This window comes from Rhea pennata, chromosome 4 (genome assembly GCF_028389875.1).
Source record: "Rhea pennata isolate bPtePen1 chromosome 4, bPtePen1.pri, whole genome shotgun sequence".
NCBI classification, from domain to species: domain Eukaryota; kingdom Metazoa; phylum Chordata; class Aves; order Rheiformes; family Rheidae; genus Rhea; species Rhea pennata.
The window spans coordinates 24423279-24449882 of NC_084666.1; the positions used below are offsets into that span (position 1 = coordinate 24423279).

Consider the following 26604-nt stretch of genomic DNA (forward strand, 5'->3'; position numbering starts at 1 on the left):
GCTGTATGCCATACAGATATGTCATTATGGTTTATCAGTTCTTTTTACAATGTAGTTCATAAGGAGTAAGTTCTCCTACCTGCTTTGTATGCTTTTCTGAGATGTGTCTTCTAGCATTATCAGCCATGTAACTTTCTAGATTTTCATTCCGCACAGAGACTTTAACTGAGTGGTTCTTATTTCCTTGTATTAACCTTGTTCAGAGTGTGCTGGGAGCTCATTACTTAAAAGAAAGCACAGAACCAGGAATTATGTTGGCCAGAAGAATGTTAATGAAATTTGATTAGGGCTTCTGTCTGTTGCATAAATAGAGCAAAAAGCTCAAATAATCAGTCAGAAAACTCAGCTTTTATCTTAAAGCCTCCAAGCTTGTCTGAATAAAACCTTGTTAATGCTTTACAAAATGCTGTTTGCTGAAGTTTTATTTTCCATTTGTCAGCATGGTGAATATCAGTGTCAACTTTTCTTATGCCTTTTTCCCAAAACTTAGTCAGTCATTGAAACTTATATTTAAGTGGATGTTCAATGGTAAAGTTGACATCAGTTCTTACTAGATTAAAGGAATTTGCTTAAACATGCACTGGAAATCTTGAGGTATGGCAAAGATTAATAAATTTGCTGGAAGTAGATTTATTTTTATTGGAACATTTTAGTTGGCCCAAGTATGTATTTCAAAGCAGCACTTTGTTAATAGCTTTAGTTTTGATCTTGGTTTCCTTGGTATTCTTGCCTTCAAGAGTTAGCTGCTTTTTGTTTGAAACTTAACATATATATTATTTTTATTCTGTGCATTTATGCTTCCTCATTCTAAACTACACTTTTCCCAACTGCACTCTCAGCATCTCCTACCGTACTGCCTTAAGGAAAAAGCTTCATTCTTCCTCTTCTGTGCCAAATTTCTTAAAATTTCTGGCTCCTGTAGATGAAAATAACACCTCTGACTTTAGGAGCACAACAAGGTAGGGTTCTCTCTGTAAGCCTCAAGGTAAAAGTGTACTGTTCAAAGGTTTCTTTGTTTGAAATGTTCCGAATGCTTTTTGCACTTGTGAAACACTGTGTGTGCAACAGTTCACTTGCATGTATTTTGCATGTGATTGCTGTGAAAAGGGTGGAGCTATCCCAGACTTTTCTCCTGTAAAGATTGCAGAAATCCTTTATTTTGGTGTTGTGATGATGCAACTTTCATCTGTGTTCTTCGTGATTACTCTGGCCAAAGGACTTTGTTAGAGGTTTTCAGTTTATAGAATCCGTGGTTCATCCTAAACAATGTCAGGGTCCTCCAGTGGAAGGAGAGAATGATTGCTGGCTTGTAATTGCTACTCCCAGTTGCTGCCAGAGTTAAGTTCGTTTACCCTTTTCAGCTTGAACAAAGGCTCATGAAGCTCCTTAGCACAGGGTTGGAATGAAGCAGTGGATTGAAGTATTTAAAGATACAATAGGTGAAAGTTACTAGGATGACAGCATTGCTGTTCATTATTTTATTTAATATTTTGACAAAAAGAACTCTGTATGTAGTTAGTGGATTACATCAAAGGAGTAGCATCCAAGGCTTCTGGAAACTGTTCCTTGGATTGTTACTTATTTCAGATTGTGATATGGGAACACAGATGTTAAAATATTTGCTCCAAGTTTGTGTCTCTGAAGGAGTATGCTCTGTATGTAGTTCACAGAAGGTTGGAATTTTATTTTATGTTTATAAAGCTCCTTCATGTCTGCTGGTAAAAGGCGTCAACAGCATTTTGTGTTTTATGAATAATTGCAAGATTTTGTGGAAGGCAGTTAAACAGAAGAATGGTAAAAGTACTTTAGAGCGTATGTGCACGTGTCTTCAATGCATTGTGCATTTGATGCATTGCTGCAAAAAAAAAGCTGAAAAGTAACTAAAAATTTAGACTGCATGGAGTTGTCAGCCCCTGCTGATGAACCTGAGTGGTGTGTACAGCCTTGTATAAGCCTGCTGCCAAGGAGCAAGTTTCACCCACCGAACACTTAGAGCTTGACCGAGCATGTGCACAGCACACTGCACTCCTTGGCTGATGGTTTTTGTTTTTATATTCACTGTATATAATGTGTCACTGTAACTAGCAGATTCAGGTAACCTACTGCTAAGCCCTGTTTTGTATTCCACAATTTTAGTGACTACGAATCCAAACACAGCCAGCAGGCTGTTGGTACTGACAGCCCTGTAAGGACTCGGCGGCATTCGTGGAGACAGCAGATATTCCTGCGAGTGGCAACCCCTCAGAAAGCATGCGATTCTCCCAGTCGATACGATGGTAAAGTCTTTGTTTGCTTACTCCCATAAATGTTGCTAATGGATGTGACTTCAGAAATGTGGGTTGCTTTGTCTAATATTGCCAGGTGTCAGATTTGCCAGGTGTTCTCTTTGTATTGTCTTTGCAGTTTTCCATCTACTTTTGGGTCATATCAAGCTCATCAGCTGTTGCATTTTTATTTTTGAGCTTCATATGTAACATAGTTCTGATTGTGTTAACTACCTAGCAAAGGAGTGATTTTCATATGTGCTGTTTAATGATTTCTGGGTGAGAAAAAAATCCACCACCAAGTATTAGTTTGAAGAAGGAAATGCTTCTGTTTGATCTTCCATGCTGGAACATAGAACTAAAGCCTCCTAGAAATACCCAGGATTAGCACAAGGAATTAAATTTCTTTTATGATTTCAGTTGAGTTGTGTAAACTTAATAGCAGACTGAAATTGGCCTTGCATATACTTCTTCAGTCTGTGATGCTTTGGCACTTAAGCCATTCTACCTACCATTTCCTTATTTATTTCTTGAATTTCTTTAGATCTAAAGAACCACAGACAGGGAAAATCACTATATGAGTATGAGGGTGCATCACTTCATGCATTTCACCTTTTGCGAGTCAGACAGTACAATATACAGTGATGCCAAAAATGACTCAATGAAACAAATCAATGTCAACAAATAATGGTTTCTGGGTCACTAAAAGTTGCATTTTGGAGCTTAGGCTCTCCAGATTCTACCTTCTCACTGCTGTAAGGCCACAGTATAAAAAAGTAACAAGGAACAGGAGGAAGTAGTTTATTTTATATATATATAATCTCAGTATTTGAAGTAGTGGGGAAGCTGTCAGTTTTGATAGCTACAGAGACACTTTTCTTGCCTCTTAAGAGAAATGTCCTTGGCTAACTGGATACTGCACATTTCAAGAGCATTTCTAACATTAATGTATTGTTTGCAATGTAGCTGGACTTAATGTGGGATAAGCTGTATATGCAGGTGGAGACCTCCGAAATTTTGCGTACTTCAAAACTAAATGATCTCAAGGGCATGTAAGTGTACATATGGATGTGAAACACTCTCCTTTGAAAGTGGCACATCTGAAGGCATATGGAGGGCTATTCAAGTTCAGCTGTACTGTGAAATGACTATTTTTGCAAGTTTGACACAATTTTGTTATTGAAAATAGTCTTACTAGGTTTTGAAAGCCACAGAGCTTCCCCCATATTAAATAGAAAAAAGAAAAAAACTAAATTACCCATTGAAACTTTTCCTCTGAGATTTAGTAAGGCATAATAGTAGCAAGATACAATCTTAACAACCTACCACTGGATAAGCAGAATAGTTGGAAAAATAAGTGTGGTCAGAACAGAAAACAGGAACTGCTATTAATAAGAGGAGCAGTTTAGAAGATCTGACCTTTTTCTCCACTCTTTGTTTTCTTTTTCTGTTTTTTTTTCCAATGTACGTATTCAGTTTATGAACAGAGGGAAGACATCAGACAATTACTTCTCCCCCACCACCACCCCCTAAGCAAGTACTAGATTTTTGCATACAGAGTTTTGTGTATCTCATCTCCTTCTGGAACATTTTTGGAAGCAAAGGATACTCACCCCTGTTCAAGCCTGTAGTGTTGAACAAGAGACCTGTTGTACAGGGGATCTTACACTGGTTAATGGTTGATTATCACCAACCGTAGTTAACTTCTGTAATTCCAAAGAAAATATACAAAGAAAATGCAATCAAGCATCATCACTTTGTTGCTTTTTCTTTCATCTTCTCCCAGTGAGAAGCTGCGTATGTGGTGGAGTTTCTTGATTTGATAAGAGGTTACATGTAGAGTTGCTTTTGCTCTATTTCTTTTTAAGGCTTTCTTGCTGTTATTATTTTAGACTGATTTCTTTTGAAAATAGAATTTATGCAAACAGCTGATATATGACTAAAAGGCCAATTTCAATTAGATTGGACAGACAGAATTTTAGAGATTTTAGAGATACTATGTTTTATTACATCCTGCAAAACTAGGCAGAAAGAGAGGGAAACAAGGGAGCATTGAGTTTCCCTTTATAAAAGGTGATTCCATTGGCCAATTTCCTCCATTAAAGTGCAGTAGTCCATACACCACTCCAGGGTACGCTACAGGGAAACCTTAAGAAAAAAAAGCCTGGGAATTTTTAAATTAGTAAGTCAACTAAGACATCCAGATCTCTGAGTCAGAGGTGATAGAAAGTTTTACAAGTTTAGCATAGTCTGCTTTGCTGAACTTCATATTAATAATCCACCAGTATGCCTAAACGATATACTGCATTGACCCAGTGTGGGTTGACATTGTCGGCCGAATGAAACTGCCCTGTAGATTTAACTTCTTCAGGCTGTATTTAGTAAATATGCCCTTGTAAAATGTCATGAACAATAGAGACATTTTTTAAGCTTTATACAGACAGATCTAGATTCTGACATCGGTGAACCCTTTTGTATTGGCAGCTGGTGAGCTGAATCTCCAGAGGCATTTTACTCACTGCCACTTCCTATGTGGTTAACTGGGGGCAGGATATGATGAAGTATTTACGATACTAATAAAAAACCTAAACAACTGATACATAATTATGTAGAAATTTCAAATTTAATCTTACAAGGTACTGAGCTTGAGAGATGTCTGATATCCAAAGTCTCCACATGGGGCTGACTGCCCTGTGAGTTCCACTGACTTGCACCTCCGGACCCTGTACTTCTGTAGGAGGTATTAATAGGTATTCGTAAGAGTGCTCATTGAGTTAAACCTTCACTCCTTTAGCTCAGCTGGAGAACAGTGACTGCTAGCTGTGCTTTGGTGGTGTCGTTGCGTGAGACAAAGTAGAGAGCACACTGTGTTTCCCAGAAACCATCATTTAAGTGTGCCGTTTGCCTTACACATGAAGGAAGGTGTTTGTTTCTTTCTAGTTCTGGAGGAAAATGAAGCTCTAAATCAGTAGACCTAAGAAACTAATGCAAATAGACATCCTGTAACAACCAAAGGAATGTTTTTATGTACGTGAGGCATTATGTTTTCTGGTGTACTCACCTCGCCTGTGGGAGTGTGGCCAGATCGAGCCCGGCAATCAGGCGAGGGAAGAATCTCACCTACCAAGAAAAGAGAAAACATCGCATGTGCCCTCCCCTCTCCCAGTCACTTACAGCTTGCAGCACTGCTGCTCTCCCGTTTCCCCAGCTCTTGAATGTAATGAAAAGTGTTCAAGATAAAAGGTATCACAAGACACAGCTCTCTTCCCCCACCACCATTGCTAGGCAGCCCTGAAGCGCAAGGGAGTAGCTCCTATACGACAGCCCGTGTAGGAGAAGCATGGTAGCAGTTGCTGCCTCGCAGGGGGCAGCCTCTTACACCCATCTGCCCTTTGCAGAATATCCAACAAGCTTGAAAATGAGGCCGAGCTCCAGTTCGGGGACCTAGGAGGGGTTTTCTGCATGGACAAAATGAACTGGAGCGGCTTTTATTGCTTTCCACTTGGCAGCTAGAAGTTTAGAGGGGCTGAAATACGTCACTTCTAATGTAGCAAGGTGCAATTTCAAATATTTAGGCTCACCTCATGGATTCCCTTCCTTTGCAGAAGGGTTTTGTACATCTGACTGGTTTGATTAGCTTTTTTTTGCTAGAATTAGCACATTGACGAAGTTATTCAGTTATTCATACTTGGAAAAAAGATTAAAAAAAAAGGCTTTGGAAGATGAATGTTTCTAATGGGTCAAAACATTTCTTTTAATACTTTTGAAAGAATATTGTTTATGGAAAGCTGTTGAACAAATAGACCACATCATATGGGATAGGAGCAGTTTTGCTGCTGTAGGTGGTGAGGAGCACTGGAGGGCAGCGTTTCTCCCGCTGCCAGGCTGAAACACGATTCAGTTGTGCCCTGTTCTTTAGTATTTTTCTTTTTTTGTGGAGAAGTGTTGTGTCCCTCAAGGTAGAGGGATGGAACGGGTACACTTTACTGACATAATCTACTGTATTATATCTACTGTATTATGATCTGTTACAGTATAATACTTATTTTGAAAGCTGAATTTTTTCATCTCTCTTTCTTAAGCTTTTTCGGGGCATTGTTTTCTGTATCTGAAAACCCAAAATTCACCTTGAATCTCTCATACAGTCTCTTAAAGCTTCTAAATAGTAGAAGTATTTCTTCAGTTCTGTGATTCGTGCCATTGCTATCTACAGGCCTTGCTTGCAAGCCAATCTTCATAGTTGCACAGAGGCTGTCTAATACCAGTCACAGTGCATCCCTGCAGGTAGATTAGGACTTTCTAGTTCTCTTTCTTTTCTGGTGAAAAGATGAGGGAATAATTTGGTGATCATTTTAAACCAGCCAGTGTTTGAGCTCACTCAGCAAAGGTCATTAGTTTTCAATTGGATCAGTTTTCTTGTCCCCGAGCAGTGTTGTGGGAGCATGAGAGCAGGCGCGAGGAGGAAGGCAGAAGCCCCTGTCTGGAAGCTGAGGGTGGATGCTGTTGCCCTTTCTAGGAGCAGGATGTGCTTAGCTCAGTGGAGAGTGATCACGAAACTTCACCCTGCATTGCAGTGCAGCGGTGTATTTACATACTTTTATTCTGCATTTACAGATCTCTGTGCGGTGAGGTATTTTCACTACAGTTTTCACACAATGACTATTAGAATTGCTCATAGTGGGAAAACTGTTTTGCAGATTGTCAGAAACTCCCAGCAGAGTAAAATCAAATGTTAGATTTAAGGGTGTGTGAGTATAGTTTTCTGAAATAAATGATGGGAAAGTAATTCTGCTTGCAGTGGCTTTCTTGATGTGGGAGGTGTGTTAGCAGTAGCTAACATGTTTTTTGGCAGCTGTGGCTGTTTCGGGTTGGAGAATGAGTGATCTGTTTTGAGGGGGGGTACTGAGGAATGCGATTATATATTTAATAGAAATTGTACTTTGCAGGAATGAGATATTTGGTATTGGATTTTTGTCAGGGACAAAAATCTGGTGGGAAAAGGAACCTTAGCCAGAACAATTTAGAACATAGTATTTGAAAATTTGCCTTGCAGAAAAGTTTTCTTTTAAAAAGTACAAGAAAGTTTCTCTATAAAGGGAAGAAAATATATTCAAGTATTAGAATGCAGAGAGTTTCACTCTCTGGCAGACAGAGGTAGCAGACTTAAAATGTAACTGGTGAAAAGAAGGTTCTGTACAATTCTTCAGATCTGGAAAAATGGTTTTCTTAAAACCAGTTGTGGCTAACAACTATGCTGTTTGTTTTGTGGTGAGGATTATGTCTCTGCCGTCATAAATGCAAAAATATTTTTAGAATCACTTTGTAATGATATTGCAAATACTGTAAGACTGTTGCATTGGCTCTCTACTTAGCTGTGTACTTGGAATGTTCACATAATATAAACTACTTGTTTCCTCAAGTACTATTGTAATGGTTCTTTTGGCAATAAAATGATTATTAACTGATAACTAGTTTTATGAATAATAAGGTATCTATCCAGTTTATTAGAATTGATGAGTTCCTTCCCTTTTCAGAACGTACATATGTTCATAATCTTGATTTGCTGTGTAGGAGCTCAGATATAAACAGTACCATGCATAATGTGTGACAGCTTCTGTGCCCATTGAAATATTAGGCATTTCTGAAAGCTTGATAATGCTGGTAAATGGGATGAATTTAGAAGTAGTAGTTACTTTTGAAGAAGATCCTTGTAAGAAAAAAACAAACATTAAACATCTCTTAGTGTTGATTTTAAACAGTTGTGCTGAAATACCTGAATTTTCAAGAAGTCCATATTGAGCTATCTTAAGTCATATATGAAACCACAAGAACTTGTTTCTTGTGACTCCATATCCAAAGTTTTCTGACAACTTCCAGTCATTTTTCTGTGTTTGGCGATGGAGTCAAATATTCCAGACAGCTGCATAAAACAATATGAATGGTGTTTATATCCTTGGTTATAGAAGTCTGCGGTTCCTTATTCATTCTGTGTTATATATGAAAGAACATATTGCACTATCTCAGTACAAAGTCTGGATAGAGCTAAGGATGTGGTGAGAGTCCTTTCCTTTGGGCAGTTTAATTTTAATTCTTTTATGTTTAAAATGCAACAAAGAAAAACAGTCTGGTGCAAAAAAGCTTAATGGGAATTCTTCCATCCACATTCTCATTAAGTTGTCTTACCTGGCTTATTAACCCTAAAGAAAAGATGTAACTGGAGAAGAGCAGGCTTTTACAGATTCATGTGTAAATAACTCCATAGTGATGTTAGTAACATGTTAATAGTCTAACATTACATTTGAACTTCTTCCCCTTTAGCTTCTATAAAAAATAAAACAAGGACTTCTTTTCTATCTACAATGTTTCAGCTTCTAGTCAGAGATCAATCTTGTAATCTTTTGGTTTTGGTATTTGAGATTAGTTATACTACGTGCTTCTGGTTTTTGTTTTTTTTTAATTTAGACTTTTAGGGGCGTTTGTAACATCAGTTGATTTTTGGCTTTGTGTGTATGCGATTTCTCTTAGTGACTTTCTTTTTTCTTGTTTTTGGAAAGCCTCATTTAATACTGTGATTATTTGAATAGGAAACTACTGATAAATTAAAATTAACGCAGTCAATTACTAATAAAACTTCTTAATAAGATTTAAGGCAACATTTTAACAATTCACCATTGGGATTCTGTAAGGTCCTCCACCAGGTCCTAGCAAATGCTCTGTGTTCATTGTAGCTTCTTCTGAAGTAAATGGAATTTCATGGTAATATCCCTGCAGTTGTTTACCCAAATAGTCAAATATTACCTATTTTAATGACTGTTGCTATCATCCACTAGCATTTCATTTACAAGCTTTCATTTACAAGTTTCCTTAGTGTGGCCCTGGCAACGATATACCAGTACACTTTGTAATATTTTGTACCTTGTTTTGTGTCTCTTCTTCGCACATGATAGTTTTATGTAATTTGTTTGCTGATCCTTTTTTGGAGTGTAGGGACCCTTGCATCTTGGGACTGAAATTCTGTCGCCTGAAACTAAAGATTTGGGTACAGATAAATGAGTCTGCACAAATTCCACCTGTTGCTCGTGGCCTGCTGTCAGCCTGTCCTTCCGTGGGCAGTGAGCAGTGGGAGCCTCAGAGCAGTGCTTCCAAGGTACTTACAGATGCATGAGTGCATTTGCGCAGCATTTCCGTCTGCTTTGTGAGCGGTTCCATCAATTGCTCATCACCTTGCACGGCTCTAATGAGCCCAGGGTAGTGCTTTTTTCCTCCCCAGCAAAGCATGCTGTCTTTCTGCAGGAATACTTAGTTTGGACCCGCAGACTCCTAGAAGTGTGTTGTGTAGAAAAAGAATTTTTATGGTAGTCCAAGTGTGGACTTAAAATGCAAAATAACCTGTACATTGTCAAGATATAATAATAGTTATCAAGTCAACTTGCCTAATCCTGAATCTGAAAGAGTAAAAGTATACTGCAAATAGTTTTCCATGGAAACTGCAGTGAACAGACTTTTCCTGCTCAATATATTTGAAAGATTATGAGTCAGTATGGAGTAAGAGTCAACAAAAGCTGACAAGATTGGCAAATAAACAGAGAAGCAAAGTCTTTAAATCCTGCTTTAGTGGCACTTACTAGTTCATAGAAGTTTTGAAAGTTGCACAGTACTTAATTTTAACACATGGCAGTTTGATTCAGTGAAACATGCAGTCCCAGTTATGTTCAGCTGAATTGCTCTACTGTTTATCTTTGCTTTCTCTGCTATCTCCCAGTCATTCATGCCTAATAATGAAGTATTTAGTTTCTTGTTTGTAATTTTTCTACTCCTGTCAGTTCTGCATGTGGAAGCCAAACTGTATGTCCATTATTCACTCTGTTATATATTCATGGACACAGGTTAGTGCTGACTTACAAATTTCTTTTGTAAGTTTTGACTTTACTTTGAGGGATTACCAGCACATTCTGCTTCCCCTTCTTCACCATCCAAACAGCTGACTCAACTCTGCAAACTTTGAACAAACCATCTGGGCAGTTAAACAGGTTCGTGTTTTTTTTTTTTTTTTTTTTTTTTTCTGTGCATCCTGCCGCATGCCAGCATGGTAATGGGAGGGAAGGCAGGTTATGCTTTATCAGAGTAGACTTTAGACTTTCTTTCGAATGTCCACAAATGATAAGAGGAAAGGAAGAAAAGATAGAAAAGGAGCTACCATTTGGAAGGTAAAACCAAGACTTAAGACTCTTCCACGGAGGAATTAGAGGTAGGGTTGATAATTGTAATCATTCAGCCTGCTTGTAACCTTTCTGTAATCTTTATTTTTCTTTCATACCCTTAACTATTGTGAATTAAATTTCTTCTAGTGAAAGCAGATCTTATCAGGATAGCCAGTAATAGAAAAACAATTTTCATCCCAAGTGGAAGCAGGACCATGCTCCTGAGTAATCAATACTCTGCAGTGACACAAGTGTTGCTTCAGCAAGTTTGACTACTGAAGGACTAAACCTGAATTACTTTTCCAGTGAATTAGATGGTGTTGGTCCCTGGAGACCAATCTATAAGATATGCAGTGAGAAAATACAGTATGTAAATTAAAACCAAAAAAAATTCGTCGTTCTTAGGTTCATTCTTGCTTTAGGAAAGTGATGCATCTTTGTGTTTAATCCATTTCATTGCTTGTGTTTTGACTGCCTGTTTTTTGAAAGTGGGTAGCCATAAGCTGTTTTTATAGGTGGTCTGATATTTTCTAACCAAAGTGTTTATGTGCACGCACCACATGTACCCACAAAACCAGACTACATATCTGACTCTAGAAGAGCTCGAGAAACCACTGATAGCATGAGCAGGGTGAGAAGAGGAGGTTTGTTTTCCCTAAGATGTACATGCATCTTATATTGGGTACTATAAGAAAGTAACAAGAAGCAAACAGACCACAGATAACATACCGTAGGTAAAGATGTTCCTAACTGGACTGCTTTTGTCACCATTCATTAACATCTGGTGACATTAATTCCTTTTTCCTAAGGCAGTGTTGATTTGTGCATGAAATGCAACTAGAGGAAAAATAACTTTCCTGGAAGAGGGTGCCTTTTTTAAGTTCCAAACCAAAGCAAATTAAGCAAACTCTGCAGCATAAAAAAAATGTACAAAACATTACTGACAGTAGTGTGTGTGTGTGTATGTTTGTGTTGAGTGGGTGGGTGGGGAACAATCAAATGGATAAAAATTTCTCCTTCTCAACCCAAATCAAGCTGAGAATTAATCAAGTGTGTGTTCCTTCCCTGCCTGATGACATCTACCTAAAGCTCTTTTATAGTTACAAGTCTTCGCTCGGAATTTTTTTTGTGTACCTGCAAAGAAACAAAATTTAAAAGAATGCTTCTTATTTTCTTTAAGGGGTCTCATATAATTTCTTCACTGTATTGACATTTTTAATAACTAGCAGTATTTCTGAATCTGTGTCTGTCAGTTTTGCCTAATTCGCCATCACATGAAGTTCGTTATTCTCTGAAATGCTGTAGATACCTGGAGACTAATTACATCCAGAATGCAAGTTTGCGAAGATCTAAATTGTGGCCTGCTAGTTCAAGAGGTTGTCTTTATTTTTATACTGTTTTTTAGCCCTTGCATTTGACTGCGGTAACATGCAGATAGAGATTGTGTGAGGAAACAGGTGGTGTTTGGACCCACCCTATTCGATGCTTTGAGAGGAAAAGACTGACAGTGACAAAACTTAGAAAAGCAAAAGCGAACAGCTGGGAACGTTTCTCGTTTAGTCGGCTGAGTTTACTCGTGCAAGTGCTTTTGAACACACGAGGACAGGCTAGCTGCGCCGGAGCCCAGTCAGTAATGCATAGTAGCTTCCTGAGCAGGATTTCAAGGCGTGCAAACCTTCCCGTGTAGAGAGGCAGGAGGTAATTTTTATGGGCAGGTTTCATTCAAAATCATTATCGCAGTGTTGGCCAGTGGTAAGTGCAATGGGCCACGGGGCTACTACACAGAAGGGTTTTTTTTTCAGGAGTGTCTCCTCTCTAGGAGGCAGTGGGAATAACATGCCCAGGCGCGCTTGTCAGCAGCTGGGCAGTCTGGGGAAGGGCTTTGCTGCGCTGCTTTTTAAAGCACTGTCTTGCACATGCAGCGGGGCAGCTCGTCCCCCGGGGCGGCGTTTCACAGCCCTTCCGTCTGGCTCAAGGAGGAATGCTGTTGAGATGGCTTTGCCTTTGGAATTTGGTAGGAAGAGATGGGTGCGTTTGATCTTTCATTTAACGTGCAGAGAAATGAGTAATTTTTCTTCTAGAAGCAGGTTATATCCAAGATTATTGTGCCTTCAGAGTAGCTGTATAAAATAACCTTACACTAACTGGTAGGTGAAAATGGTACTATATCGGTGTATAGTTAAATTCAGTGATACCACAGCAGGAGTAAGGAAAACAAACCATAACTTACTGTTCCTAAAAAGAAAAAAAAAATCTTCAGTTTGCATGAGATTTTTTTAATGTTCACTTTCTTTTGTAACGTTTGCAGTCTTTTATATTACTTTGCACACTTGAAAAGAAGTACATTTTTTGTTAGATCAGCAGAAGCCCCCCAAAAGAAAAAAGCATAACTTGTTATAACATGATTAAGAACTGAAAGTGAGAGCAAATATGTCTTAGGTGCTTGTCTCCCTTTCCGAATATTTACTTTAAGAACTAGTAGTCATCTCACAGTATGGCCTTAGTTGGTGGTGTGTTTGTGCAGCTAAGGGTGTGTGTTTCCTTTGTCAAATGCAGTTTAGACTCTCTCTCTCTCTTTTTTCTTTTTTTAAACTCTGTGGGTGTTGTGTTTGATTTGATCTATCTGAACCATGCCATATTTCAACTGTAGTCGTATTTCTGTGATTTATCAAATTTGCCCATTTCTTCTTACTTCTCTCCTTCTGAGGCTGTAACTAGCATGCTGTAAACTTGATGTATGGTAGAGTGTTTATATCAGATTATAGGTTTTAAAAAAAATAGTTTGGGCGTTGGCCCATACTTCAGACTCTTGTTGAGAAAAGGTTTGTAAATGTGCTTGAAAGTGGTATTTGGGAAACCTTACTTGGTTTGCTACTTCCTGAAAAAGAAGTGTGCGTGAGGGATGGGAATTGCCGGAGAGGTCCGGGTCTGGCAGACGTCTCCTGTGGACCTGGTGCAGAGCAGCATACAGATACCTTGAGGACCAGGCTGTGGAGCGGTGTGCAGTCACCTTGGCCTCTCCAGTCCTCACCAACCTCTAAATTGAGCATCGGTCAGTTGGGTTTGAGAATGAGAATTCAGCTTGGACTTGGACATGTTTGCCCTTCAGTGTTTCCGGGAGAACATCCAAAAGCATACTCTTTCCATAAAACCTTTCTTGCTTTTTTTTTTTTTTTTTTTTTTTAACCCCATCAGGTCACAAGGACTTAATTCTCTCTCCACTCCAAAGGTCCATGACCACAGTTGTCAACATCTTCCCAAGGGCTTGGCACACACAAGGGAGCTATTCGCTCCTGCAGTTCCCTCTGACCATTCCCGAAACGTCCAGGCAGGGAAGTATGAGGTGTTCTGGCCCAAGTTGGTTCCTGCTGCATCTGTCCTTTGAGAAGTGAATGTATTTCAGCCTGGTTTACAGGTGGTTTGTCAGTTAATTGGGGGTACGGCAGGAAGGATGAGAGTGCACTACGCCTGTTTTCAAAGGGTGGGGAGGAAAGCGTGTTGTGTAGCATTAGTGTCTAGCGCTGATACAGACCTGTCCGTGGGCTGGGTGTGTTCATGTATCTTATTTGAACAAATGTAAGGAAATGGAGACTGGCTCACTATTTATTACTTCATAGACTAGAATTTTCAAGAGATATGTTAGCTGCAAGCTTCAATCTCATATACAAAATCACTGGCTATAGATTGGATTTTAGGCAAAATCATCCTAGTTCTAATCCAGACAGAGTTCACAGCAGGATGACACCTGTGTGTGTGTGTATATGTACAATTAAGAAATGTGTAGATCTATATATATGTAAACATGTAAATACATATTTTACATTTTTTATACACACACACACAGAGAGAGAGAGAGAGATATGCACACATAAAGTAATGTTACAGAGTTTGGATTTTTCAAATAACCTGTAATCTGAGGACACAGAAGAATGTCAGAGTTGCAGTATCAGAATTTAAGTTGACTTGGCCAAAGAGAAGATGTACCAGCAGGATGTTTAATTGACACAGTGCTAAAAAGAGACTCTGAGTATACAAGGTTGGGTATGTTCACAGGACAAGTGCTTGTTCAGCTAAGCATAAAATGACTAGGCCTGAATTTCAAAATTAAAACACTGGATAACTTGGTCCTGTTCTGAATGTATGAAATGTAATCTTATGGAAGAGATCTTGAAGAGCAATAGTAGCCTTCATTTTGGTTTGAATGTTCAAATTTTGCCTGGAAGCATAGATATTTGAGGAATATGTGTGTATGTACTGTAAAAACTACAAATATTTTCAGTAAATAAGCATATGCTCAAATGTGACTTTACGCTGTTCTCATTGCCTATAGCCGGACATGAAGCTTGAAGTGCACATACAAGGCCTAGAGACAACTCAGGTGTTTGCGCTGGGGAAATTTGGGTGGACATTTTGTTTTTAATATATACAACTGTCAGTTGATCTTAGAAGTTATGTCCCTTCATTTAACTAGTCATGAAATTTTAAATGGTTCACAACAGCTTTTGTCTCTTAAAGATTACTCTGAGTTGGGAGAGCTTCCACCCAGATCGCCATTAGAACCAGTGTGTGAAGATGGCCCTTTTGGGCCAGTGAAAGAAGAAAGGAAACGAACACCTCGTGAGCTTCGTGAGCTGTGGAAGAAAGCCATTATTCAGCAGATACTACTTCTAAGAATGGAGAAGGAAAATCAGAAGTTACAAGGTTAGTGAAATTCTTGATTACATGCTATTGCAGTACAAATTCAGTTTTTGGTTTGCTCTGTGGCCTTTGCAGTGGATAAGAACAAGCCTTGCCCTTTTAGAAACGTTCAGATAAATAAGTTCAGTAGCATCTATGTCAGCTCTCCTTATTGTAAGTAATGATAAACAAAAAAAAAATCCTGTAAATTTGTTTTGTTTTTGTTTTGGTTAGCACTTCACCCTGTGAGGTTTTTTTTTTGTTTGATTTTAATTGCAATTTTTTTTATTTTTCTGTAGCTGGTTGTTGGTGGGTTTGTGTGTGGTGTTTTTAAGTCAAGTGCCTGGAAGCACTGATAAGGAGCTCAGCTTTTTTTTTTTTTTTTTTTTTTTTTTTAACATTGTCATCCATAAGTCAGTGCTTAAGTATTGATCACTGCAATGGTCTGTTTAGCCATTGCTGAAGTTGCACTGAAGTTCTTAAGGAGCTGGTTGTGAACTTCAGCAAATGGTTGCCTGCTGTAGTATGTACACAGTGCAAGCAAGGTTTGTAGGGAGAAATAGTGACTTGGATCAGCAGACAATAATGCAGTCACTACACACTTTTAACATAGTACTAGCTTTTTTTTCCTCTATGTAGGCAGATCAGAAAAGAATAGAAAGTATTAATGGTAGAGCGAAAATCTGAGTGCTTTCTTCTAGAAGAACACTTCAGTTTCATTTTTAAACCTTACACTTGTCATGAGCATTTCTAAAATTTTCTCTACAAATGTTAACAAATTCAGTTTTGATTTCTAACTAATATTTCTCTGAAAAGGACTAATGTTTCTTCCTCTTCTCTCCTTTTTGTCAAAATCTTATTTGCTCTGTATTTACATCACTTTCATTTTCAAAAAAAGTTACAATATATTGCAACAGGTGTTTGATTTTGATTGATATAAAGCTATATGGGCAGTCCTTTTAATAGGAAAAAAAAACTTCTGTTGAATTTTAGTTCCTACTTTTCTCAAAAATAAGTAATTCTACATCCAACAGTTAATGATAATTTTTTTATAATGGGTTCTTTCTTGGGATAATGATTTCCCTTGATATTAAAACCCTGAGTAATCGCCACAGTTTCTGAGAGAAGCCTAAATCAGTTATCTTTGACATTCTTTGTTTTTTATTCCAACTTCAGTTTGGGTGTTCCAGTCGTATACATAGACATGTTTCCCTTTCTCTGCTTCTGGAGCATTGAATCCTTTTATAATGTGTGATTCAGATGAGAAAGATGATTAAATATTTTTAACTTGACTATGCATTTGGGTTGATCATCCAGTTTGTTCCTCCTGGTTTTGATTTCAGATATAAAATTCAAGCCCACATCTGTTATTCATCGCCTTCACCATTTTCTTTCTTTATTCTGACACGCGATGAGAAAGAGCTTGAGAAACGTGAAGTCACAGTGGTTCTTAACCAAAAGCTTTTTGTGGCCAAATGCATAGCCACAGCAAATGTCGTGGTGGCAGTTTTGACAAATCAAAATGCATCTGACTAAGAATACACATTTTATTGTACAGAATCACAAGTGATTGCCTTTGCAAGTTGCTGCTTAAAGATATGAATGAGGAAAAGGACAGAAGTGTTTATTTGACTGTTAGATCATAGAATCACAGAATCAGTAAGGTTGGAATGGACCTCTGGAGATTATCTAGTCCAACCTCCCTACTCAACAGGGTCACCTAGAGCATGTTAGACAGGATTGCATCCAGGCAGGCCTTGAAGATCTCCAGAGAAGGAGACTCCACCACCTCTCTGGGCAGCCTGGTCCAGTGCTCCGTCACTCTCACAGGGAAGAAATTAGCCCTCGCGTTCCGGCGGAACTTCCTGTGCTTCAATTTCTGCCCATTGCCTCTTGTCCTGTCACACGGGACAGCTGAAAAGAGTTTGTCCCCGTCCCCTTGACACCCTCCCTTCAGGTGCTTACACACATTGATAAGATCCTCCCTCAGTCTTCTCTTCCCCAGGCTGAAGAGGCCCAGCTCTCGCAGCCATTCCTCATAGGGCAGGTGCTCCAGCCCTCTGATCATCTTCGTAGCTGGACTGTCTGCAGTAGCTCCATGTCTCTCTTGTACTGGGGAGCCCAGAACTGGACACAGCACTCGAGATGAGGCCTCCCCAGGGCTGAGTAGAGGGGCAGGATCACCTCCCTCAACCTGCTGGCAACACTCTTCCCAATGCACCCCAGGATACCATTGGCCTTCTTGGCCACAAGGGCACATTGCTGGTTCATGGTCAACTTGTCATCCACCAGCACTCCCAGGTCCTTCTCTGCAGAGCTGCCCTCCAGAAGGTCAGCCCCCAGCTTGTACTGGTGCCTGGAGTTATTCCTCTCTAGGTGCAGGACTCTGTACTGGCTCTTGTTGAACCTCAGGAGGTTCCTCTCCGCCCAACTCTTCAGCCTGTCCAGGTCTCGCTGAATGGCAGCACAGTCCTCAGGTGTGTCAGCCACTCCTCCCAGCTTGGTATCATCAGCAAACTTGCTGAGGAGGCACTCCATCCCCTCATCCAGGTTACTGATGAAAAAGTTGAACAGGATGGGACCCAGTACTGAGCCCTGGGGGATGCCACTAGCCACAGGCCCCCAACTAGACTCCACGCCACCGATGATGACCCTCTGAGCTCTGCCTTTCAGCTAGTTCTCAATCCACCTCACTGTCCACTCACCTAACCCACACTTCCTGAGATTCTCTAGGAGGATGTTATGGGAGACAGTGTCAAAAGCCTTGTTGAAGTCAAGGTACACAGCGTCCACTGCTCTGCCCTCATCTACCTAGCCAGTCATTCCATCAGAGAAGGCTATCAGGTTGGCTAGTAGGATTTCCCCTTGGTGAATCCATGCTGGCTACTCCTGATCACCTTCTTTTCCTCCATATATCTGGAGATGACATCCAGAATGAGCTGTTTCATCCCCTTTCCAGGGATGGAGGTGAGGCTGACCGGCTTATTGTTGCCTGGGTCCTCCTCCTTGAAGACTGGAGTGACATTAGCTTTCTTCCAGTCCTCAGGCACCTCTCCAGTTCTCCAGGACTTTTCAAAGATGATGGAGAGCGACCTGGCAACAACATCTGCCAGCTCCCTCAGTACCCATGGGTGCATCCCATCTGGGCCCATGGATTTGTGGATGTCAAACTTGCCCAGAAGGCCTCTAATGCTATCCTCAACCAAAGGAAAGTCTTCCCTTCTTCAGACTTTCTCCCTCACATCCAGGCTGCAGGATTCATGGGGGCTGCTCAGGAAGAGAGGGTCTATCTGCATCCCTTATGGAGTGGGTACCTGGTATGAAAATGGCAATTCTTCTTTGCCTTTGTGTAAACTGCAGAAAGGATTGCTTTCTGGGAAGAACAACTCTGCAGAGATAGGGTTCAGGAGTGTGGAAAAACCAGTATACCAAATGTGAAATCCTTCTTTTAAGCTTGGGCTGTTCTCCTTGGCCGGAAGGAGGAAAGCTGTTTATTGGACATTGCATATGGCTTCCTAGAGTGCTTAGTCCAGCCTGTGGACTACTTACTTAGCAATACAATTAGGTTACTTTTTATTCTGGTGCCTGAATTCATGTAGCCAAGTTTCAGTAACAGTTCTAATTCCCAATAGTTTGTTTTGGTTTTAGTTGAAGAGTTCAAAATGACGAAGATGCAGTCAAATACCATTTTACGTTTCATATTTGTGGTCAGAGTTCTTAACATTTCTGCAGTCTCTTTTGAACTTTCCTTTTTCCCCTTTGAACTTTTCCTTTGACTATAAAAACAGACAAATGAATGATCACCTTTAAAGTAAATTTTATTTTGGCATTATTAAACTTATTATTGAGTTGTATGCATAACAAATAGGTGACTGCATTATTTTTGTATTTTTGGTTGGTGCAGGACTTCTGTGTACTAATTTTTCTAAGAGTTGGTAAAGTGAAAAATCCTATTTTTTTAAATCTTCAAATTTGAAAGTTAACTGGTATGTAAGGTACTTCATTTAAACAGGCAATACACAGTTAATATTACATAGAAAATCTTCAGAAAAAACACACGATTTAAACATTTAAAGTTTCAGAATTGTAGGCTTCAATTTTAGGCATCTTGCAGGGTGACTTTTTGTATGATGAAGCCCTAAATTAAATGAATCCATTTTATAAATATTAAACAATATTAACTGGTGCATTCATGGTACCATTTCCTAGCTTCAGAAAACAATTTGCAGAACAGACGTCTGAAACTTGACTATGAAGAAATCACACCATGCTTAAAAGATGTAACTTTGATTTGGGAAAAAATGTTGAGTACGCCTGGAAGGTCAAAAATTAAATTTGATGTGGAAAAAATACATTCTGCTGTCGGGCAAGGTAAGTGTAGCTTGTTGTTTTGAGATGTTGAAATACATATAAATGATATTAGAAAAGGAGGAGGGTGACACTTTTTAAACACTCCTTATAAACAGCTTCTTCCTAGAGGTGTTCCTCAGCTTGCTACCTAAATAAGTAAAAACATTTGTTATCTTTATGGTTATGCATACTCAAGTAACATTCTCTTTCAGAAGAAGTTAATGTACTTGGCATTCATTTTGGAATAAAACTTACAGGAAGAGTGAGTAGTTGAGGCATTTCTGTTGTTAACTTGATTTTTATAAATTCAAATTTATTTAAAAAGAAAGAACTGCATAGAAAGCTGAAGAAATGTCTACACCGTTATCTGGATATTCTCTGTTGTAGCTTGTTTAGTACATGTATATACAAACAGCATACATTGATATATTTGTAGAACCACCTTTTTCTGAATACAGCAAAACATGTACTTGCAAATACCACTGATGGTCTTCCTCACAACTGTTGGGCTGAGTGACCAGCCCCTCTCTCCACTGCATCGAAAGTAATGTAACCTAAGGATGTTTTTTAAATATTCTAAGAAACTGGGTTATTGCTCACAATCACTTGTGCCATGGCTGGATCCAGAGTCCTCATGCTTGGTGCTGTACATAGCAGGTAGCAAAGATGGCCATTCCAAGGAGATTTTATAGTTTTATACAAAGCCTTCCAATGTGTAAGGGAGGTAGCAAGAATACACTACTATCAGATATTTAATATTTTAAATATTGAGCCTGCCTATATTTTATCATCCAAGTTAAGTTACACTAAGTTGACTGCTTATGATAACTAGGTGTGTCTAGGTTTCTTGACAATACCAAATGACCCAAGCACAAATCTTCAAGATCAGGGAAAACTTGTGGTAATGAGCTTTCTTATTCTATGTAGATAGTGGGCTCTGTCCAGTCACTATTTGACCATCAGGAAAAATTATGCTTTTGCTGATAGTCTGGTGATGCTGGCCTGCTTTGGATTTCAAAATACAAGTTAAAAGACTTGGATTAATGCCAAAAGTCCTGCTTGATGAATTGCTAATAACACAAGTAGCCAGTGAATAGGGGACATTCATAGCTCTTTATGTTACGAATAGCTCTCTGTAGAGACCAATTTTAGCTCTCTGTAGTGGCAAACTAGAATTCTTAGCGTGAAGTGATGTCAAATTTCATATCTACAGAAATGAAAAATGCATTTAAATTGATTTTTAGCAAATTCTAGTTTATACAGAAAACAATAAAAATAGGAATAAGCAAGGCAAACAAGAAGAAAGGTAGGATTTAGTAGGCACTGGGGTTAAGTTAGGATAATAAATACATTGTATTGACCTATAATATACATTATAATACCTATTTAAATATATTATATCTTTTATATAAGAAATAGTAAACTAAATCCTCTTATTATACATGCAATGCATCATACACAGATGAACTTAATATGGGACCATTTCCCCTAAAATGGGAAATGTGCACTGTTAGGCAAATTCTACTCTACATTGCACATTCAACCTCACTGAAATTAATGGAATTTTAGAAATGTAACTGAAGACAAGAACCTGGGTCATTCAGTGGCTGAAGCAGCAGTTTTCCTCACTGTTTCATATTGGAGACTTTTCAGTAATCAAGATTAAACTGCCCAAAATAATTTGCAGAAACATTGTCTAAAATACACATGTGGTTTGGATTGAAATATCATACGTTTCTGCCAACATTTTATTTTATAACAGTGGTGTATAGATTATGATAGTCTAGTAAAAATAAGAATTAGAGATAAATCATTTAACTTCTGTGCTTATATAAGAGAAGACAGTAAAATTGTCCATATAAGTTGTATGCTTAAGTTGATTTTTATTTCTTTTATTATTTTAGTCATTGATATGTTAAATACCAAAACATACATTAAATACCAAAGAAAAAACCCCTCCATAAACACTTTAAGCTGTAAGTTGCTTCAGACTCTGAGATCCGATTCCAGTACATTGTCAGCTAGATGGAACACTTCGCCAAAAATTAGTGTATCGATTTCTTGCGTAGCTGATTTAATATCGCTCTTCTGATGCTGAATGAAGTATGTGTATGTGAATGAAGTATGTATAACCTTTTTTGTTACTTCCAGAGTTTTGCATGTAGATGTAAATGAAGGCTACCCATATTTGTGTGAAATACTTAAGTAGCTTCATCCCTATGAATGCTCACATCTTTCATTGTTGGAAGAGTATAAGCAGTGTGGTTTGACGTGCTTCTGTGGTACAGGAGATCCATATCTGCTGGATAGTTCTTTCACTTCCTCAGTCCTGTTGGTGTGGGTGGTAGCTGGACACTTTGTGTGAATGGGAACTACTATTTCAATGATTGTCTCTTCTCTCAGGTGTACCACGTCACCACCGTGGTGAGATTTGGAAGTTTTTAGCAGAGCAATACCATCTTAAACATCAGTTTCCAAGCAAACAACAACCAAAGGACATACCTTATAAAGAGCTCCTGAAACAGCTTACTTCTCAGCAACATGCAATACTTATTGACTTAGGTAAGTAGAACAGCATTCTGAAATTAAAATAAGAGCTTTGTGACCTGTAGAAAAGAACTCAATAAAAGGAAGTAACTCATTAAAAGAAAACCCCAAACTCTCAGTTTAAGATTATTGGTAAGAACAGTTACTTGGACACCATTAGGAAAATGCTAAATTTACATTATAAGCACAGAGGTCCTTTGCAACATGTGATTATTAGACGCTACTAGATATTACTGAAATGCATCTGTGTTTCAGATATTGACGGTAAATTCCATAGGCCAGAGGAACAGAAGTTGTCAAGGAAAAAAGTAAATTTTTAAATGCAGGTTGTTGAATAATAAATGCCATTCATTTCCAATGCCTGATGCTCTCTTTTAAACATCTGAAAACAATATAGATGTTCTGACTTTTGTTTTTTTCTGGTTTGGGGGGGTTTTGGGGGGTAGTTGTTTTGGCTTTTTTTTATTTTGTAACTGGTATTCTTACCTTCATTAAAACAATTCTAAAAGAGGCCTCAAAGCTCTTTTTTAAGGTATTTCCCAGCAGGATATTCACAGTACCTAATTTTAAGCAGTAACTGGCTCCTCATTTCAGAGCCTTGAATTGGTCTGTGGAGGCACTTAGCTCTCGCCATTCAGAATAGTAGAGAGATTTAGAACCAAGTCTCTCATCTTCAAAGTGTCTTCTAGGCAGACATCAAACATGTCTTTTGCCTTCTCAAGTAAAGTCAGATAGGTCTTTTGCCTTCTTAAGTAGGGATTTTTCTTTTCCCTCACATTTATTATTCAAAGCTTATAAGGATGTTTCAAGTATCAGAAGTTAACACGGGAAAGGAAATCTGGATGGAATGAAATTATTATTTTAGGCTGGGGCAAGAGGAGATTGCTCCAGGTAAGTGTAAAAGAGCACTCCTCACTCACCTCAGAAACCCTTAACTGTTCCATTAACTTTTCCTGCTTCTCTTCATTTGGCATTTCTAGTTCCCTTGTGAGAGATTCTTTCACTGGCTCTTAATCTGCTAGACAGGAAAAACAGCCAAACCCAGTGATATTTAATATGATCAAAAATCAGTGTTGTGAAGGATTTGGACCTGTGTTAAGCATTGTTCCTGGTTGCTACTGATCCCAGACGGTGCTGTTAGGGTCTGTATCAGTAATGATGATCTCCCTCTCAGCAGCAACTGAGCCCGTCATCCATCCTCCCTCTGAAAGGCCATTTCTCTCTTGCTCCAGTTCTCCCCCTGCACAGCCTATAGCACATATTGCACTCCTCAGCTAGGAGCCAAGCGCAGGCTTTGATTACTTCTTCTGGACTTTTCATGAGCCTGGCTTCAGGCTTCTGATCATCATGCTCGCCTGAGTGGTGCTCTGTGGAATCCGTGGTGGGCATTAAAACGTTTCTAACATGACAGTAACTGTTTGGGTGTATGTGATTGTTGAGTCATATGTTCACATGTCTAACATTTACCACATAACAATGTGCTTGAAAATAAGTTTTCTGATGATTTTTGTCTCTAAGTAACACCAGTGAGAGGCAGCGATGGCTGGGTGGGAGGTCTCTGAGGCAGAGACAGCAGACTGTGGGTCCTGTTAACAATGCAGGGATAGAGCACTTCACCGTGCGGCTCAATTGCAGGTTTTTACAGATAGTCCATAGATTTTACTTAGGCATATACAGTTTGGTGGTTTGGTTTTGTTAGGATACTACTCTCTCCTTTCCTAGAGGAAGATTATTCAGCTTATGGTCTAAAAAACCAAGCTGGTCTCTTTTTCCAAGATGATCCCTGCATGTTGGGTAGTCCTTCACTAACTCAACGTTCATCATACTCTTCCATAATAAATGAAAAAAATAAATCCAGAGGGTGATAGAACATTTATTTTAAAAAGCTTGTGTTCTGAGGTTTGTGGCTTGTATCTAAGGAGATCTAAGAGTGGGGAAAGGGGGGATTTAGGAAATCTGTAATCATTAAGTTTGATTAGGTGTATTTGCAATAAATAAACTGTTAATAGGGGAAGGTATTCACTGGAACTAATGGAGTGTCGTTTAACAGAATGATAAAAATTTATGGGAAAATCTGCATTGTTTTTGTTTAATCTGAATTATTAATAGATATTGTGCGATTTTTGTTTGTGATTTCTGTAAAGAAGTTGCATAGAGTTGTCCCATCGTATGCGCATTCTTTATAACTGTACTAAAGTACACAAGTATTTTTCATCATGAAGTAAAGTCTGTACACCTTTTCTTCCGTGAAGAAGAATTGCCTGATGAGAGATTATCTATACCCTAGAGCTGTTCAGGGGCACCTATTTCTGAATAACACAATGTGCAGACAAGCTTCAGCAGGTATTGAAATGTGAAAAAAAAAATGTTTAGATAGTGACCCAAGATCCATGGTAAAGGAGACATTCAGCATTTGGTAAAGTAAATTAAAAAGTCGGAGTATCAAGGCAGTACATATAAAATGAGTCTTGCGGAGCACGCAGAATTCTGCAGATCTGGTGTGCGTAAGGGTAGGGAGGGCGATTGGCTGTGTTACCTTTGCTTTCCTGTATTTGACAGAACCGCCAGGTTTAGATTTAGCACCGAGGAAGTGTTTAACAATCTAAGGAGCCTTGATGCCAGCTGCGAATAGGTAGTTGCGATGTCAATTGCTTCCCAGCAGATTTTGTGACGCTGACTTTAGGAATTCTTCTGAATTGCACAATCCTGAAAGCTGTTTCTGTGTTAAGGAGGGACATTTATGTGTAGTCATAGATCATTTCCTAGCAAGTACAAGCTGGCATATGTAGTATCGATACACTTGGCAATGAATGTTGGGATTGTCATCCTGAAATGCCTTAGTAAGGGGCGAATAGTTCTGTGCTGAATTAGTGAGTTGAATCTGTTCAGAGAGTCCACTGTGCACTAGAGCTGGTGCAGGGGGATGGGATAACCCTTTTGGCAGCAGGAAGCAAAGTGTCTGAGTTTGGTGGCTTACGTAGCAGAATGGGGCTTGCTGGCTCAGGAAGCTGCTCATGTTTCTGTCTGGTACACAAACGCTTCCCCATCTAAGCCGTGTGCTCTGCTTGTATAAAGAAGTGACTGCAAGTATTGGCAAATTAGTAACTGTGTACAGCTGTTTTCACGCAAAATGTTGTTGAGGGGGGTGTATTTGCTAGCTCGTTAGCTCAGGGAAGGACTTGGTATTCACCTTTTCAATAAGGTGAAAGTAGGAAGCTGAAGATTTTAGTGATTCACGTTGAAATAGAGTAGTGCTGTGCAGTAACAGACAGTGTAATTGCTAGAAGGCAGCCAGAAGGAATTTGTGTGTTTTGACTTATATCTCCAGGCTGTCAGAAGTGTTTTTCTTAAATAGATCTTTTTCTGAAAGCATGCACGTCTCAGAAGTAGAATTGTGTAGGCTTGAGAGAAGAACCCATGTTCTTGCAATGTGTGGTTACAATATTTAAAAGCTTTCTCAAATTAAGCTAAAGAGGTCATGCTGACACAAAGTATGAGCCAAATCCATAGCAGCATTGCTCGTGCTTAGCTGAGTCAGTGAATCTTCAGTTGAATAGAGCCTCCTGAGAATCAGGGTAGTGGTGTATCTGGATGCACGGTGAGATGCACCATCGGCTTTCCTGGCCCAGGTCATTGTCACAGTCCTATTTCATCTGTGGTGGCTAACATACGGGAGGAACTGAACCACGACTATCTCTTTTCTGCAACAGCTCACGGTCTATTGCTTGGGTGAAAATGACAGGCTGTGCTGGGAATTAATAACCGTTTACAACTGCCGGGAAGTTCTGCCTGAGTTGAATTGATACAGAACCAGTATCTACCAGTCAAGATGAGTGAGTTGCTGTGTGTTGTCCTGCTGGAACTCCTAGTGTTACTAGAACAGCAGTCCCCTCCTGCTGCACTGCACTCCTATACAGCACGGTGTTGGCCTGTGTCCTTCTGAAGCTGATGGCATCCTGAACTATGCTAATGCAAGTACGGCCAACAGTACTTGATGCCAGAGGATCGTGGTCCAAAATAGAGATAATTTTATTGTATTTTTTGCATTGAGCGCTAGAACCCTGTGTGGGCAAAGAGCAAAACTGCAACTGCACGGAGGCTTTTTTGTTTATTTCCTTTTGTGGCTGCACCTGCAAATCCACTGCTGTCGGGGGATCTCAGGTCCTGAACACCAAGTCTGGGTTCAGTAAATGATTTCTTTTCTTGATAAGTGAGAGCAAACTAACAAGTTGCTGATGCTACCAGTGTACAAAACCACTGTGCGCATCATTAGGTGTTTGCTGAACACAGCAGAAAATTGTTTTATCGTTTTTAAAAATAAAACAGTAAGTATTTACCCTCTCATTCTGGCTCTCTTGAGGCAGCATGGTTCATTTCAGTCTCTTTTCAGCAGGGCCAGAGACTGTTTTTTCTTAAGTAAAAGTTAAAACTCTTACTTAAGTCATAACCAGGGCACTGAGAAAAAAATCAGCTTGTAAATTTATGAATTATTTCTCTACTCTTATTTACTGTTTTTTTTAGGACTCCTTTGCATTTTCATTGTAGCTTCGCTTACAACTTTTCTC

The 26604-nt window shown here is 39.2% G+C and overlaps 1 protein-coding gene across 4 annotated transcripts in view; it reads left to right on the forward strand.

Annotated features, from left to right (window-relative positions):
* TBC1D1 (TBC1 domain family member 1) overlaps positions 1-26604 on the forward strand; it is a 114016-nt gene that overhangs the window by 74580 nt on the left and 12832 nt on the right. For 3 of the 4 annotated variants that reach the window (XM_062575429.1, XM_062575430.1, XM_062575432.1), the window contains 5 exons: positions 840-959; positions 2137-2276; positions 14981-15166; positions 19352-19513; positions 21896-22054. In XM_062575429.1, the coding sequence (XP_062431413.1) occupies positions 840-959; positions 2137-2276; positions 14981-15166; positions 19352-19513; positions 21896-22054 (767 nt within the window). The remainder of the gene's footprint in view (positions 1-839; positions 960-2136; positions 2277-14980; positions 15167-19351; positions 19514-21895; positions 22055-26604) is intronic. The other variant, XM_062575431.1, reaches the window with a different exon arrangement.